General features: G+C 33.2%; 1 protein-coding gene across 2 annotated transcripts; it reads right to left on the bottom strand.

The window, feature by feature from the left end:
• Nucleotides 1–8272: 8272 nt before the first annotated feature.
• On the bottom strand, nucleotides 8273–13806 carry LOC18101079 (uncharacterized). Of its 2 annotated transcripts, XM_052454391.1 has the most exons (12): nucleotides 13559–13804; nucleotides 13194–13452; nucleotides 13035–13106; nucleotides 12783–12854; nucleotides 11921–12018; nucleotides 11426–11669; nucleotides 11045–11142; nucleotides 10248–10383; nucleotides 9794–9904; nucleotides 9233–9448; nucleotides 9052–9116; nucleotides 8273–8626 (listed from the first exon to the last, which is right to left on the bottom strand). In XM_052454391.1, the coding sequence occupies exons 1-12, from the start codon at nucleotides 13685–13687 to the stop codon at nucleotides 8447–8449; spliced, it is 1680 nt and encodes a 559-aa protein (XP_052310351.1). In that variant the 5' UTR covers nucleotides 13688–13804; the 3' UTR covers nucleotides 8273–8446. The 2 variants fall into 2 exon arrangements, with proteins under 2 accessions (XP_052310351.1, XP_052310352.1); XM_052454392.1 differs by lacking the exon at nucleotides 12783–12854 and having other exon boundaries at nucleotides 13559–13806.
• Between the last annotated feature and the right edge of the window lie 467 nt (nucleotides 13807–14273).

Consider the following 14273-nt stretch of genomic DNA (forward strand, 5'->3'; position numbering starts at 1 on the left):
TTCTGGACATCTAAGGCAAGAAAATAAAATAAGGAAGGGCATGAAAATCGCAGCCTTCAAAGTCAAATCTCGCAATCTGCCAGTGTTGCCCTTCGGCCATTACGACTTGAATATCCAGAGCTACAGAAGTCCAATTGATGCAAACTCAATGTTTTTGGATTCCTGACTCAAACACCTTTGGATTCCTGACTCAACGCTCCAAATTTCAGCAAACAATGATGTCATATGAGGGAGATATGATTTTGTAAAGATGACAACTGAATTCTGCCAACAAACAGGTTTCGTGAAGAAACGAGTTCAAATTACGTTCCGAAGCATCTAAACCGACATCCAAGTTTTTATTTCAGTACTTTAGCTCCTTTAAGTCAAATTTTGAAGATTTCATGCAAGGGTATTTCTCATTTTTTAGGAAAATAGTTATTGAAGTATATAAATGTAAACTGTCTACTTAAGGGAGGACTATTTTGTAAAATAAAGACTAGGGTTTCCTAGGATATAAAAAGAATGAGAGAAGAGAGGGGGGCACCCAGCCAAGAAGAGAAAAACAACTCCTTCCTCTAAGAAACCCGAAATCATGCATTCTTCCTTCTTTTTTATTAGTTGTTCAACAAACATGCAAGGCTAAACTATTTTTCTTGGTTGCAAGGACACGGAAACCTTCGGATTTCAAGAACTGTGAGATTTATTTTACCTTTTTTTTTATTTAGTTTATATGATGAATATGAATGTTCTCCTATGCTTATTTTTTCTATGATTGTTTATTTTAATTGTTAGAGCGGATTCTAAGTTATTATTGTAGACAATCTATTGCTAAGTTTGATATCAAAATCGGAGTTGTAGTATATGAACTTGTGAAGCAACTGAGTTTAATAATTGTGGCGGATCTACGTTATTAATCTTAGGGAGAACATTCAATCAAATTAAACATAAACTGCGAACACTTATGTTTTCTTGATAAATCAACTTATCTAGTTCTTAAGGCTGCCATTGAATTAAATTGCTAGTGCGGACACTGTGGTTGTTTGATGGTTAGGGTTAGTTATACGGTGAATCCGTTAAGTAACCAATGTTAAGAAGAGATAAATATTCAGAATATAAATCAATGTCTCGTTTACATGATCAATTTTGATTTCTGTAGGTGGACGTTTACTTGTGACCAAAGTTTGTTCTTTTGATAATTTTCTAATTTTATTACTTTCGCTTGATAGTTTTATGTTTTATTTTACTTTAGCTTAGATAACGTCCACCCTCCCCCCCAAAATTGCATATCATCTAGCATAAAAATCTGAATTGAACCTTCCTCGTGGGATCGACCCCTTGCTTGATCTATATTATCTTGTGTGTTGTGTTTTTTTTGTCCCAACAAAGAAGGAGAAGTTTACTCAAGCAAAACTGAATTTCATTAATGTCTAAAGGCTACCCCTAAAGTTGCGACAAAATAAAACATAATATAGTCCTAAGATAATAACCCTAATGGTCCCATATTGCACTGCAAACCGATAGGCCTTAACTAAAACTTAGCAAAACACAAGACTAATGCCTAAAACAAACCTAAACATTGATTTTAGGTCAAAATTTGGATCTAGACTTGCTTGGATCGTATCAAGGTAAGCCAATATCTTCCACACATGCTTCCAAGAGTATTAAGAAATCCTTGTATTAACTAAAATCCATAATACACAAGGAAACAATGTTTCTCCAATTTTTGCACATTTTTGACAGATTTCAGTTATGGCTTCAAACATGTCATTCTCCTTTGTCTGAATAAATTAGCAGGCTTACCATATATCTCCGAAAAAGTATGAATGTCTACTTTCCAACCCAATTAGAATATTAACATAATTCCTTCTTTATCTAAAGATATATTCCAAATAGTAAATGAAGGTCCAGATAGATAAATTTGACAAGATTTATCTAGCAACTTTAACCCTCTAAAATAATCCCTTACCAAACTCTGATTTACTTGAACTTTTAACCCATTGTATAACATGTCTAGAAGCTCCTGTAAAATGTTTAGCTTGATCCAACAATCTAATTGAAAGTTATGCTCGATAATGTAAAACTAATAGGAGGAAATTTTACACCAAAATCCAAATCTAACCTTGCTTGGATCTTTTTTTTTCTTTTTATATTATGTATTACCATAAATAAGGATATTAATGTCTTCTTCAAACAAACCATAATCCAAAAAGTCATCAACATCAACAATCATATCATCTTTTTCTTTGAACTATTCCTCTAATTCGATCAAAGCATTTGTTGAAGCCATGTTACAACTTGTAAGATTAGTTTGTTTTGAAGTATAGATGTTGTTGTTATCCTTAGACTTTACCACTATTTGTTTCTTTATAAAAGGGAATGGTTTTCCCCTATTAGAGTGCTATTAATTAACACCGTTTTTTTGTTTCTTTCTTTCTTATTGTAGGATTGACAAAGACTTAGGTTAGTGTTATGTTACTTATTTATTTTGTTCAAGCACCTTAGATGTTGACCAAGCATATGGGACAACATTTTCTTGTTGTTATTTGACATCTAGTCTTACTTTAGCATTAGGTGTACTCTTTACTTTTTCAACTTATAAATAGGTTTTTTCACAAACTTTTTAACTATCTTTATGATATCCTTATCTACCTTTCTAGAGGTTTATTCAGTAATATATTTCTTTAGTAGGTCATGGTCTAATGTAACCTCTTGAGATGAAGATGTTGTTGGGGTAGGAACCCTCTCCACTCTTTCTACAAATGTTTTTTTTTTTATTATTGTATGATTTTTTTAGTAGAAATTAATCGTCAATCATCGTTATTGATTTGTACATGATTGGGAGCAATCTTGTCTAACATAGATCGATCTTAGGTGCCTCTTGTTACAAACCTAAATAGTGATTGAGGTTGTTTGTTATTAACCACTTTATTGATATCTTCAGCATTCAAAACCTCTCTTTTTGGTGAGGTGCATGATTGTTTATCATCTTCTTTTGCCAAGATTTTTAGGCATTATATTCTCCTAAACTGAACTTTGGATAAGTGTCCTTGTTTTCATCTCCTTTTCATATCTAGGAGATACTAGTGGTTGATGACAATATCATCACCCTCTTCATTGCTAAGTTAAGATGATTTATATTGTTGCTAGTGTTTATGTTAGTCATTGTTAACTAATCTTTTAGGCCTAAATATTTTGGCATGTCGCTGAGTTAATACTTGTATAGATTTGTCATCTAGGTCTTTGGAGTGATAATATAACAAGTATGACACCTATATACCTCATAAAGAAGTATGTTCTGCACTTTTGTCACCATTTTTTTTTGTTTGCCATTATTTATATATTTTCTCCTAGTATTATTATCCATGAATAATTCTAGCCTCTATCATGGTCCATTATGTTTTACCTCTTACAATTCTCTTTAACCAATAAGTCCTTTTAGCTTAGGGGTAACCACTATTGTTATTACTTTGGGGAATGAGTTGTTATTTACTTTCATCTTTTTGTTTAGAAAATGAATACGACAAGTTTTTAATGCCTTTTGAATCTAGTTTATAAAGATAACAAAATTGTTAGTGTCATGCCACTTTTAATACTTCTTCCTTTTAATTTAGTCAAAAAAGGAGGGGGATGTAATAATTGTTAGGGAGCTTAATTTTTCCCCATCAATTGATCAAATATTTTCTCAACTTTTTTTATGTCAAAAGAGTATTCCTTATTTTCTTCAACCAATTGGGTAACTTTTGTTTCTTTGCTACTAGGTTTAATAGCCTTTCTAGACTTTCTTAATGTCGTTATCTCAAATAGTCTTCCCTTTTTTATTTGTGTGATTGATATTAACTGTTGGATTTCCTCAAACTCTTCATCTAAGTCTAAATTAGTTAGGGAATGTAGATTCACGACATCGTTTGAATAGTCAACTAGGTATGTTTCCCTAAGTAGCTTCTTTTCTACTTGTTTTGCTAACATTTTCTTATAATGAGCAACATCGTCTGTTAGGGTGTAGATGTTTAATTATTTATTTCCTATGAATCGCTTCCTTATGTTCTACTACAGCCCTTTTAGAATGAGTATAATTCACTTCTACTTTATTATAGCTATAATGAACTTAATTTTTAATGTCTTGAATTAAAAAGCATAACCCTCAGTTGATTCCATAAGTTCTAGACAATTTTGGCTAAGTCATCAATGTTACCTCTGATTCTGTTATGTAAAAGTGCTCATGGAAACGAGTCTCTATCTTTTACTAACCGTTGATGGAGTTGGGTGGTAGCATCAAGAATTAGTGGAAAGTTGTCTTAGTTAATGATAAGCCAAACAACTTTAACTCCACAAAGGGGTTTACTGCACCATCTTCACTTTAGTTTATAAACTTGATGATGTGTTCCCTTATAGATCAATTTTCATCCTCAAAGAATTATTTGAAATATACAATATTTATTCCTCTATAAATTAGGTACAACCTATTAACTCATTCAGGATACGTACGATTGTATATATGTATTGTTGTCTATTCTATTCTAGCCTTATCTAACTCAAGTATTGGTCTAGTTTAGTACCATCTATCATTTTCTTGCTTGATTGACAATAGGGGTTTGTTGTGCAAGGTGGTTGAGATTTTTTTATTGTGAAGTAGCCTATAAGGCATTAAACTACCCATTTATAGGTTGTTGCTTAGGAAAATAGGATTATGAGACCATATAATTGGCACATGGTTGCTTGTATATTTGTAAAGCAGCTAGTATATTAGTGGTTATCATGTCTAAGTTGTGGTCTTTTTATGTTTAATAAATTGCGTATAACCTATAACATGAGGCATAATAGTTTTCAAAACCCATACTAGAGTGCTTATGACTATAAAATTTCCTAGGACTTGCCTTCTAGGTATATAGGCCAACAAATTTCCAAACCTGCTCTATCATGATTTATTATAGATCTAATTCAATTGATTATGGCCTGCATAGATCTATTACCCATCATGATAAAGCCCTATTTAGGAGCAGCCATGATTTAATGGTACTGTTCATAATGTAGCTCTCTGTTGTAGTGATAATTTAGATGATGATGATCCTTTTGTGTCAAATCTAACACTTGTGTATTCATAGAGATTTATGGTGATGAAGGAATATCATGTTTTTCACAACCAATAAATTTATATCTTTGTTACTTGTGCTAATTGTTCATTAAATATAGTAGTAACAACAAGTTTACTTGTATTTGTTTTTTTGTGACTTTTTTGTTAGTTAATGGAACAAATATTGAATTTTGTCTTACTAGGTGTACTAATCTATTTAATCAATTTAGATATTTCAAAATTAATTAAGCTACTTGTTCTTTGTTTTTTCCTTTCAAAGAAGAGAAACTACAACTTGGAATTTAATCCTAAAAAAAGACAAGTAAGAGCCTCATAAAATCAAGGGGAGAGTTGGAATACCAAGACCCCAAACCTTAAGAAAAGATTATCTATTTCGTGGGAATACCAAGACTTTAAACCTTAAAAAAATGTTATCTATTATGTTTACCACCATACATGAAAAAAAAACAGATGTTTATGAAGGGAAATTATAGGGAACTAAAAGATAATGGAAATTAAAGAAGACAACAAAGCAAGTAAATACTAGAAAAAAAGATAAATTGAATTGAATAAATTAGAATATAATTGGTTTTAACTTTCTTTTCTATGTATGACAATAAACAAGTATTGTTCTTATCTATTGATATATAAATGTTTTTTTTATGTAAATACACACCATATGCAAAAACACTTGTTTAATGTTATCTTGGACAACACAAGCTGTAAAAGCAATTAGACAGCCCCTAAACTGGGCAAAAATTAGGTTTGGCAAAACAACTAACTTTCATTCTAAATCTTTTAGACAATTCCAAACTTCTATAGCTCATGTCTATATTAGGCTTTCATTAAGAAATATTCTAAAAGGCACGAGGAAAATATTGTTTCCACGCCACTGTTTACTAAGGAATAGATCATTACGGATTGCCAAAATGATTTGTCTATTGTTTTAATCTCTCTTGTTTTTTTTTATTGTACCCTTATAGGCCCAAATTAATAGTCAATTAAAGAACATTTATTAAGGAAGGAATAGATTCAAAGATAGGGGACTAAGATGAAAAAAGTGACAAAGGAGATGATATTTCTAAACTTGGAGCTAAACATACACTTTGGTCCTCTAACTTTACGAATTATAAACTTTTAGACCTTAATAACTTATGAAATTCAATTTTGGTTCCAAACTTTATTCTTCTTATTTTTTGGTCTCTTGTTTGAGAAAGGAGAGAGGAAATAGTTGAATTCTAGTGATAGAGAGAAAAAGTCTCAATTGAGAGCGATTTCAACCACGAAAACGAATAGTTTTGGTGTCAATGGGTTCCAATTGATAGAAAAAGCTTATACAAGGTATGTTTTTTCCTTAAACATGCCTGAAATGATAGATCTGAATCCAAAAATAATTTTTATTTCAAGTTGATTGTAAGCTATAGAGCAAATTTATGGTTATTAGAGGCTACAAATATGTTTTAGAAAGTCTTTAGAGTGTTTGTTTTTTCAGATCAAAATATGATTGAAAATAAGCTTCTCTTAATCTGAAACAGACTAGCCCGATTTTCTAGCAACTAGAGGTTGCCGAAATCGAGGCAATATAAGCGATACATTGTCTATTTTTTTTAAAAGCATTAATCATCTACCCCTTAAGAAAAAAAAAAAAAAACCTAGACGGGTAGGCTACTCCATGCCCACGCACTTGAGCCTTTTTCTAAAGACCTAAGAACTCTGGGCCTTCCTAGTAGGCCAGGCCTTCTTGCTTCTTTTTTTTTTTTCATTTTTACCCATTACATTTCATATTTTTTCTCCCTCTTGTTTTTTTTTTCAATTTCATCACTTAATATTTAGTTGATTATTAATTAAGTATTGTAATTTGTTTCAATTTGATTTTTTTCCAATCACTTTGATAATTTATTAGTTATTGATTTTATAAGTGTTTATTTTTTATAAAAAAAAATTATTAAACCCAATTAAATCCAAGACTCGGATCACAAGTTTGACTGATTAACTTTGGCTAGGTAGGGTTCGGACTAAATAAAAGAAAAATTGTTGCATAAATAGTTATTGATTTATTTAATTAGATGTATGCATGAACTTTTTAAATTTCGTTTGGGATTTTATTATATACAAAAACATGTAAAAATCTACATATACATATTTTTTTAAGAAAGAAAAATATTTGACATTTTGACATAAAGCGAAGGACGGATCAAATAGTAAGTTATAAAGAAACCTTGTCTTTTATAAAAACAAATAAACCTCAGTGACTCAGTTTTGGCAGAAGAATGCCCCAAGAGATGGGAGAAGAAACATACTCATGCAGATTTCTTGCATGCATGTGTAGATATTTCGAGTACAGACTCGCATCCAGCAATCATGCAACTAAGGTTGTCAAAATCGCGATTCAACTCGTAAAATCGTACGTTTTTACGAGTTGATATAGACTTTACGTGCTAAATCGCTTGTAAAACTCGAAAATAGGTAAAATCGGGTCAAAATCGGGTAAAATCGTTAAAATCAGGTGAAATCGCATAAAATCGCGATTTCACCGCCGATTTCACGATTTTACGCGGAAAGTTCATTCAAGGTAAAAGTTTCATGCTTTCCTACTTTCCTTGCGTGGCAGGCTTGAATAAAGCCACGTAAAGGCTAACTTTGAATAGAAAAGTAAACAATTTATGGAAAGGCCAGGTTTGTTGTCCTTTGTATCAATTTCCTTTTTACCTTGAATGAACTTTCTGCACTCTTTCTTCTTGACTTGTAACCGTGGTTCTTTCTTCTCACATGAATTGCTACTTTCCACGTTGAGTTTTCTGTTTGCAGTTGAAAAATAGGTTTTTTTTTTTTTTTGTTAATATTAATATGGTTGGAAAGTTAAATTTGTAATTTTTTTTCTATTAAGCTAGCGTGATTTGCTAGTTTGTCAAATAACTCAGGTTATTCTTGTTTATAAATTTAGTGGGGTGTTTTTTTTAATTAAATTTGACTTTTTTTATAGTTTACTTTTTCTTATAAAATTAAAAATAATAATTTTACAGAAAAACCATGCTATTAAACTTTATAAAATAACAAAAATTAAAAGGTGTAAGATAACTATTATTCACCCATAAATTTTTATTTGAAACATAAATTTTTTTTAATGTATTTTAAAATTCCTTACGATTTTATGATTTTACGATCCGTTTTTACGATCCGAGTTTGGTTTGCATGTTCCGTGCCGTGTCAAAATCGCGATTTTGACAACCTTGCATGCAACAGTTTTTGGTTAAGAGATAATGGGAGGAACCAGGTCAAGCATTTCTTACACATGCATGTGGCGATATATGGAGCATAATGTCACATGAAGCACACTTTACCTATGCAATAAAATCGATAACCACCAAGCCACATGTACATAACAGCTCTTGTTCAAAATCCAAGATCGAATGTAGGCCATTCATCCATTTTCCTTGCACTCTTGGGCTGATCAAGAGTCTTCTTTTTATCATCATTAGGACAGTGAGTACAGGAACCCATCAAACTGGAAATACTAGAAGCAAAAGCTTCATCACAGCATTTGGTGTCAGCTTCTACTTTGGCCGGATGACACTACACAAGATGTGCAAGAAAACATACAGTTTCAGAACCACAGAGCTTATAAAAAAAAAGTAGCAGGATAGTGCAATTCATGTTCCTATAATAATAATAATAAGCTTGTGCCTTGGTATGAAAGACACTGGTCAAGTGTTGTATAATTCATGTATTTGGACTCCAGACAACAGACGATATACTTTGATGTCCAAAGAAATGAGCTGAATCTTTATATGTGCAAATTTTGGTGTGGATTTTTACTTATTTTTTTGTAGAAGAGTTAAAATCCTTAGCCATGGTTGCACAATCAATTAGTTCAGAACAATCACATGGTTGCACACATTGCCAAAATGGAGGAAACTTTTCTGAGCACAAGGACAATAATGTAGGCACACGCAGAAATAGGACTTTCAGAGATGACATGGGGGAACAATAGCCCAAACCTGTTCAAAATTTCCAGCAGCTTCAGTGTCATTGGGAAATTGATTACCGCTAAAAGTAGATAACACTGCAAGATTAAATACAGCCAGATTCTCAAAATTTAGATATTAGGAAAGACATGACCTAGAAGATTGGGCAAAAAGAAGCATTCATTGCACGATCACATATTGCATAAAAACCTGCCTTCGGAAAAGTTGAGATCAGCAGATATCTCAATGTCCACAATTTTACTTGATCCTCCATCATCCAAATTTTGACTGGGTCCTTCATGTGGGAATGATTGTCTCGATAATTCAGAGTCTTCAGATAGAGTCGAGGCATTTATGCTCTTATCAATACACTGGACAGCAACACTCCCCTGAACAGCAGGTTTTTGGAGAATGGACAAGATTTGACAGGCTGCAAAGGTGAAAACTTGCAGTTATTTTAAGCTTAACCAATATGGCAAAGCATCATAATTAGAATTGTGAATCACAAATACATAATGACTCTGACCTATTTAACTTTGGTTTTCACACAAAATGTAAGACGAGCATTCGCAGAAGTCTTTAATTCACACTTGATTGTCTTATGCCCAATTATGGAATGACATGTAAACTTTCTAAACACAACTTGATTTAGATAGTAGAACCAGAGATACTGGAATTTTTTATATGTACAAAACCCATATAGTACAATCAAAGAGATCAGATTCAGAACTCAATAATGTTGTGAAATTGATGAACCAAGGAAAACAAAACACACCATTGCGTAAAGTTTTGTTTGTAGGAACAGCATTGCACAACTTGGTTCTATCTTCAATAGAGATGCTTCTTGAATTTGCATCTTCCCTTAAATAAGTGTTTTGATATTTTCCTGTCAAAAATAAAAATTCACAAGTTTTCAGCTACAAAAGCATTAAATTAAAGACAAATAAAAGGGCATTGCTCTCTGTCCAATAAAGTTGAGGTATCCGTGGTACATACAATCCTGCAAAGGCTTCTTTGTAGGGATTGTCTTAAGAAATTTCGTCTCCTCATAAATGTACATGCTAAAATTTGAGTCTGCAGCTTTTGTTGAAAAGGCACTGTTTTGAAGTTTCTCTAAAGGTGAAATAAGTTTCAGGAGGAAAAATCAAACCCCAAGATACTGCTAAATTCCAAAGCAATGGAAATAAAAAAGGTCAAGTAAAATCCAAGTTCTAGTGAACCAATAATACCTTCAGAACTCATTAATGGCTCGCCAACTTCTACCAAATATTTTGGCAGTGCAAGCTTGCTTCCGACTTTCACATCTTCTGACAAGCTGAGGAACTTACTGGTCAGGAAGGTTTTACCTTCACTTAATAAAGTGACCTGCATACTTGAAAGGCTTAAGAAAAGCAGAAAGGAACAGTAAAAAATAAAAATAAAAATAAAAACAAAGTACTCTTATTCCTTAAATTATCGAGTACTATGCAAATGAATACGGTTACTGACAGAATACTTCATCAGAGTATAGACCATGTAATGGTGTATTTTTTAAATATAAGGTTCGTTTATAATAGTTGGATTTCACAAATTCATTGCAGTTCTTGCAGCTTAGCACACCACACAAAGTTGCAAGCATGTAACTTAATCATTGAGCAGATATCTCAAAGTCATGACTTTCCGCAAGATACATAAATAATCAACAAATTTTGTGCAGAAAGCCAATATTAAGATTGTTCAAAACCCTGCAAGCTACCACATATGTTAAATTGAAAACCATCTAGGATAAAACAATTTCCAGTGGAACTCTCCCTAACTAAAGTAAATAGATGGTGTATATTAAAGAAGCTAAAGTAATAAATGACTATCCAACCTAAGAAAGGCCATGTACTTCGAAAAAGCTTCGTTATTACCGTGAAGTACATGCAAGTGGTTCAACATTAAATTAGGAAAGCAAACCAAAAGGGACTATATTAAATTGAAGCACTATGAATCCTAGGAACAACCAAGGAAAGGCTCAGATATAATGTAAAGCTTGTAGACCAACCTGCATTCTGTAAGAACCACAAGAAGCAAGCCTGAGGATTCCACTGTGGTACTTCTTGGCCTTTTGAGTTATATGACTAGTGTAAAGAGCACACCACTCTGCATTGCAGAGGAATCAAATGCAAAAGGTAGAATGGTGTAATAAAAGTCATATTATCAGAATAGAAAAATTTATAAATCTGGAATGCAAAAGATATCAATAGATATATGTAGCTACGAGAGGAGCAACTTTAGGGTAATGATGACTAGGAATACTGGTGATGAGAAATTGATATCCATCAATAACCTTACAGAACACTGGTTCAACAACCACCATGAGAGAGAGAGAGAGAGAGAGAGAGAGAGAGAGAAATAATCCATATCAACAATCATGCTGGCTAACCTTTTGCAACGGATTTGTTGTCTTTAATACCATTTGGCTGTCCATGCATTGTTCCCGGTTTGCTAGCATCGTTAGAATTATTTCCTTGAATGTTCAAATCCTCTAGAAGCTGATTTTCTCCTCCAGGTTCTCCAATGTCAACCAAATGAGCATCAAATGATATTGATTCACCAGAACTTATTATTTCATCTTTCTTGAGGAACCTACAATCTAATTGTCTCTTGCTTGCATCATACAGCATGATCTGAATGTACACCCAAAAATGAAGCTAGAGATTAATTGTTATAAGAAAGAAAGCAAAACTAAAAAAAAATGTCATTATAGTAAATTCACACATTATTGTTTAACTTTTTTTAATAGGTTAAATGGAAAAATAAATTACCTAATAAATAATTAATCAGAGCAAAGCTTCTGGAGTGAATGATTCTTAGAATTCAACAAACAAGATGATTAGCCTTGCAAATAAGACTGACTTGCGTAAGTCCTCAAACTAACCTGCGTCCCTAAGGATTCACGACTTGCAAGTCTTAAGAAACCATCGTGGTACTTCTTGGTCTTTTGAGTCATTTGCGTAGTGTATAAGACCTGCCATTCTGTGTTGAAAAAGGGAAAATGTTGACCATAAGTTTTCTAAACGTGATGCAGATAGCACAAACATAACAAAAGAAACAGAATCCTAATTGAGAACCATCTTATTAATTGTAAACAGAAAACCATCATAAGAAGCATCTTTTGGTGTGCAAATCAAGCATGACATCACAGCTGTTAGAATCTTACACAACAGCTACACCAAACCATCCATGCACATGATGAGCATGATCATCTAACTGTAGTTCCCAGGAATCAATAGCATTGATGTGGTTTGTACTGATCCAAATGAGTTGGAGCCTGCAGCATGCCATCTGAACCAGATATGCTGTGCTTGATGCTTGGTTTGCCGAGCACTAATTTACCTTTTTGTTATTTTAAGAGATTCAACATGTTAATTTCACTACACACGGATAAATTAAAAATCAAAAGTGATACTTGGCCCTTTGAGTCACTAGTGTAGTGTAGAGGACTTGCCATTCTATTCCAGAAAGAAGTTAGTGAGGAATCAAACTAAAAAAAGAGCATAAAGAGTTGAAATTATAGAAACAGAACAAACAAAATGCAAAGAACTTTTAGAGCATCATACAAGATAAAGAAGCAACAATTTCCTAATTCCTTAATGATGACTAATTTGACCTCTACAATTGCTTCAAGGTAGGAATGACATGGTTACATGATGCTCCCTCATTTTTGTTAAAACATGAAAAAGAAAAAAAATCAAACAACACCTTCAAAGAAAATGGAAAAATTCTATTCAACGACAAACCTGTTGCACTTTTTGACATATCTGGACTGCTCTCTGGCACTACATACCTTCGCAGTTCACTCTTCTTGATCTCTAAAACATAAGCAACCATCACAACTTAGCCCGATACAAGCTCAAACACAAACTATTATCTAACTTAGGCCCATAAGAATTAGCATCTCGATACTGTCATCCTAAGAAAATCGAGAGAACAACATGATCATTTCTACAAAAACAATAAATTCATCAAACCACAAAATAAGTAAAACTAACCTTTGATGATCTTTTGCGACGTGCTTAGACAATCCGGTCGTGCTTCATTCTTCTCCACGGTATCCTCTCCACCTTTGACCACAAAAATTAGCAATACATTTGAATTATAAAATTGTCAAAACAACAAATTCAAAAACAGAATATTGTTAACATCACTACCGGGGGATGAAATCGAAGGATTTCTAAACTTTTGTCGACGCATGAAGCCAAACCTTTCGGTAGTTTTCCTATCTCTTCCGTGAAAATTCAAATCTGATACCGGTAGCTTATTATTACTATTATTATCACTACCGACCTCAGGATGTCCAACATCAACAAGAAAGGAATTGAATGTTAGGGTTTCACTGGAACTAACAACTTCTTCATCCTTCAAGATTCTGCATTCTAATAACTTCTCGCACTCGTCAAACAGCATGACCTAAACACGAATTTGACAAACGAAGCAAGCGCAGAAAAGAAATAAAAAAACGGAAAACCTAATTCTTACGAAATTAACATGAAATTGAAAGCTCGTATGAATTTACCTTGTTTGTGGAGAAGTGAAGATCTAAGAAACCGTCTTGATAGATTTTTCGCTTTTGCTTGATGTGCTTTGTGTAGGTTACGCTCCATCTCTGCTTATTCTTCTTCTTCTTCCAATCGATATCCTCCATTATTGAAGTGTTTTTTGTGGTTACGGAATTCGAAATCTGAGGAAATGATGTCAATATTACAAAACGCAATTTCTACTTGGCGGGAAGGGAAAATTATAAAGCCAGTGAGGCGTTATGTTTTATTTCCATTTTGGAAGGTTGGGATGAATCAAAATGATGTGCATGAAACGGTGCTGTTTCGGACCGCCATTTGCTTTACATTTGCATATTCGTCCGTGTCTCAAGAGAGGAATTTATTAAATTTTCATCTTTCTTTAAGATTGCTCTCAAAAGATTGATCCAATCATAGTTTTGAAACCCGGCTCGGCAGGTTGACTCAGAACCTGGCTGACTCGAGGTTGCAACCGGGCCAGGTTGAAGAAAAAATATGGAAAGGAAAAATCTGATGTGACCCGGCAAGACCCGGTCAAAAACCCGATTGCAACCCGTTGACTTTTGTTTTTTTTTACTAAAAAGATATCGTTTTGATTTAAAAAAAAATTAACCCAGGCGACCCGGTCAAAACCCGGAACTCGGGCATTGAATCAGGCCGGCCACTAGGCCGGGTCTAAAAACTATGGTTCCAATAACTCTCACACCTTGTATG

This window comes from Populus trichocarpa, chromosome 7, assembly GCF_000002775.5.
Source record: "Populus trichocarpa isolate Nisqually-1 chromosome 7, P.trichocarpa_v4.1, whole genome shotgun sequence".
Taxonomy (NCBI): domain Eukaryota; kingdom Viridiplantae; phylum Streptophyta; class Magnoliopsida; order Malpighiales; family Salicaceae; genus Populus; species Populus trichocarpa.

What these genes read in the sequence shown, in the direction of transcription:
- LOC18101079 (XM_052454391.1), bottom strand. Translation starts at nt 13,687, where the DNA reads ATGGAGGATATCGATTGGAAGAAGAAGAAGAATAAGCAGAGATGGAGC. An exon ending in GTGGTTCTTACAGAATGCAG is followed by an intron (nt 10,384 to 11,044) that starts GTTGGTCTACAA and finishes TCAAGTATGCAG; the next exon opens with GTCACTTTATTAAGTGAAGG. An exon ending in GCCATTAATGAGTTCTGAAG is followed by an intron (nt 9,905 to 10,247) that starts GTATTATTGGTT and finishes TATTTTTGACAG; the next exon opens with GAAAATATCAAAACACTTAT.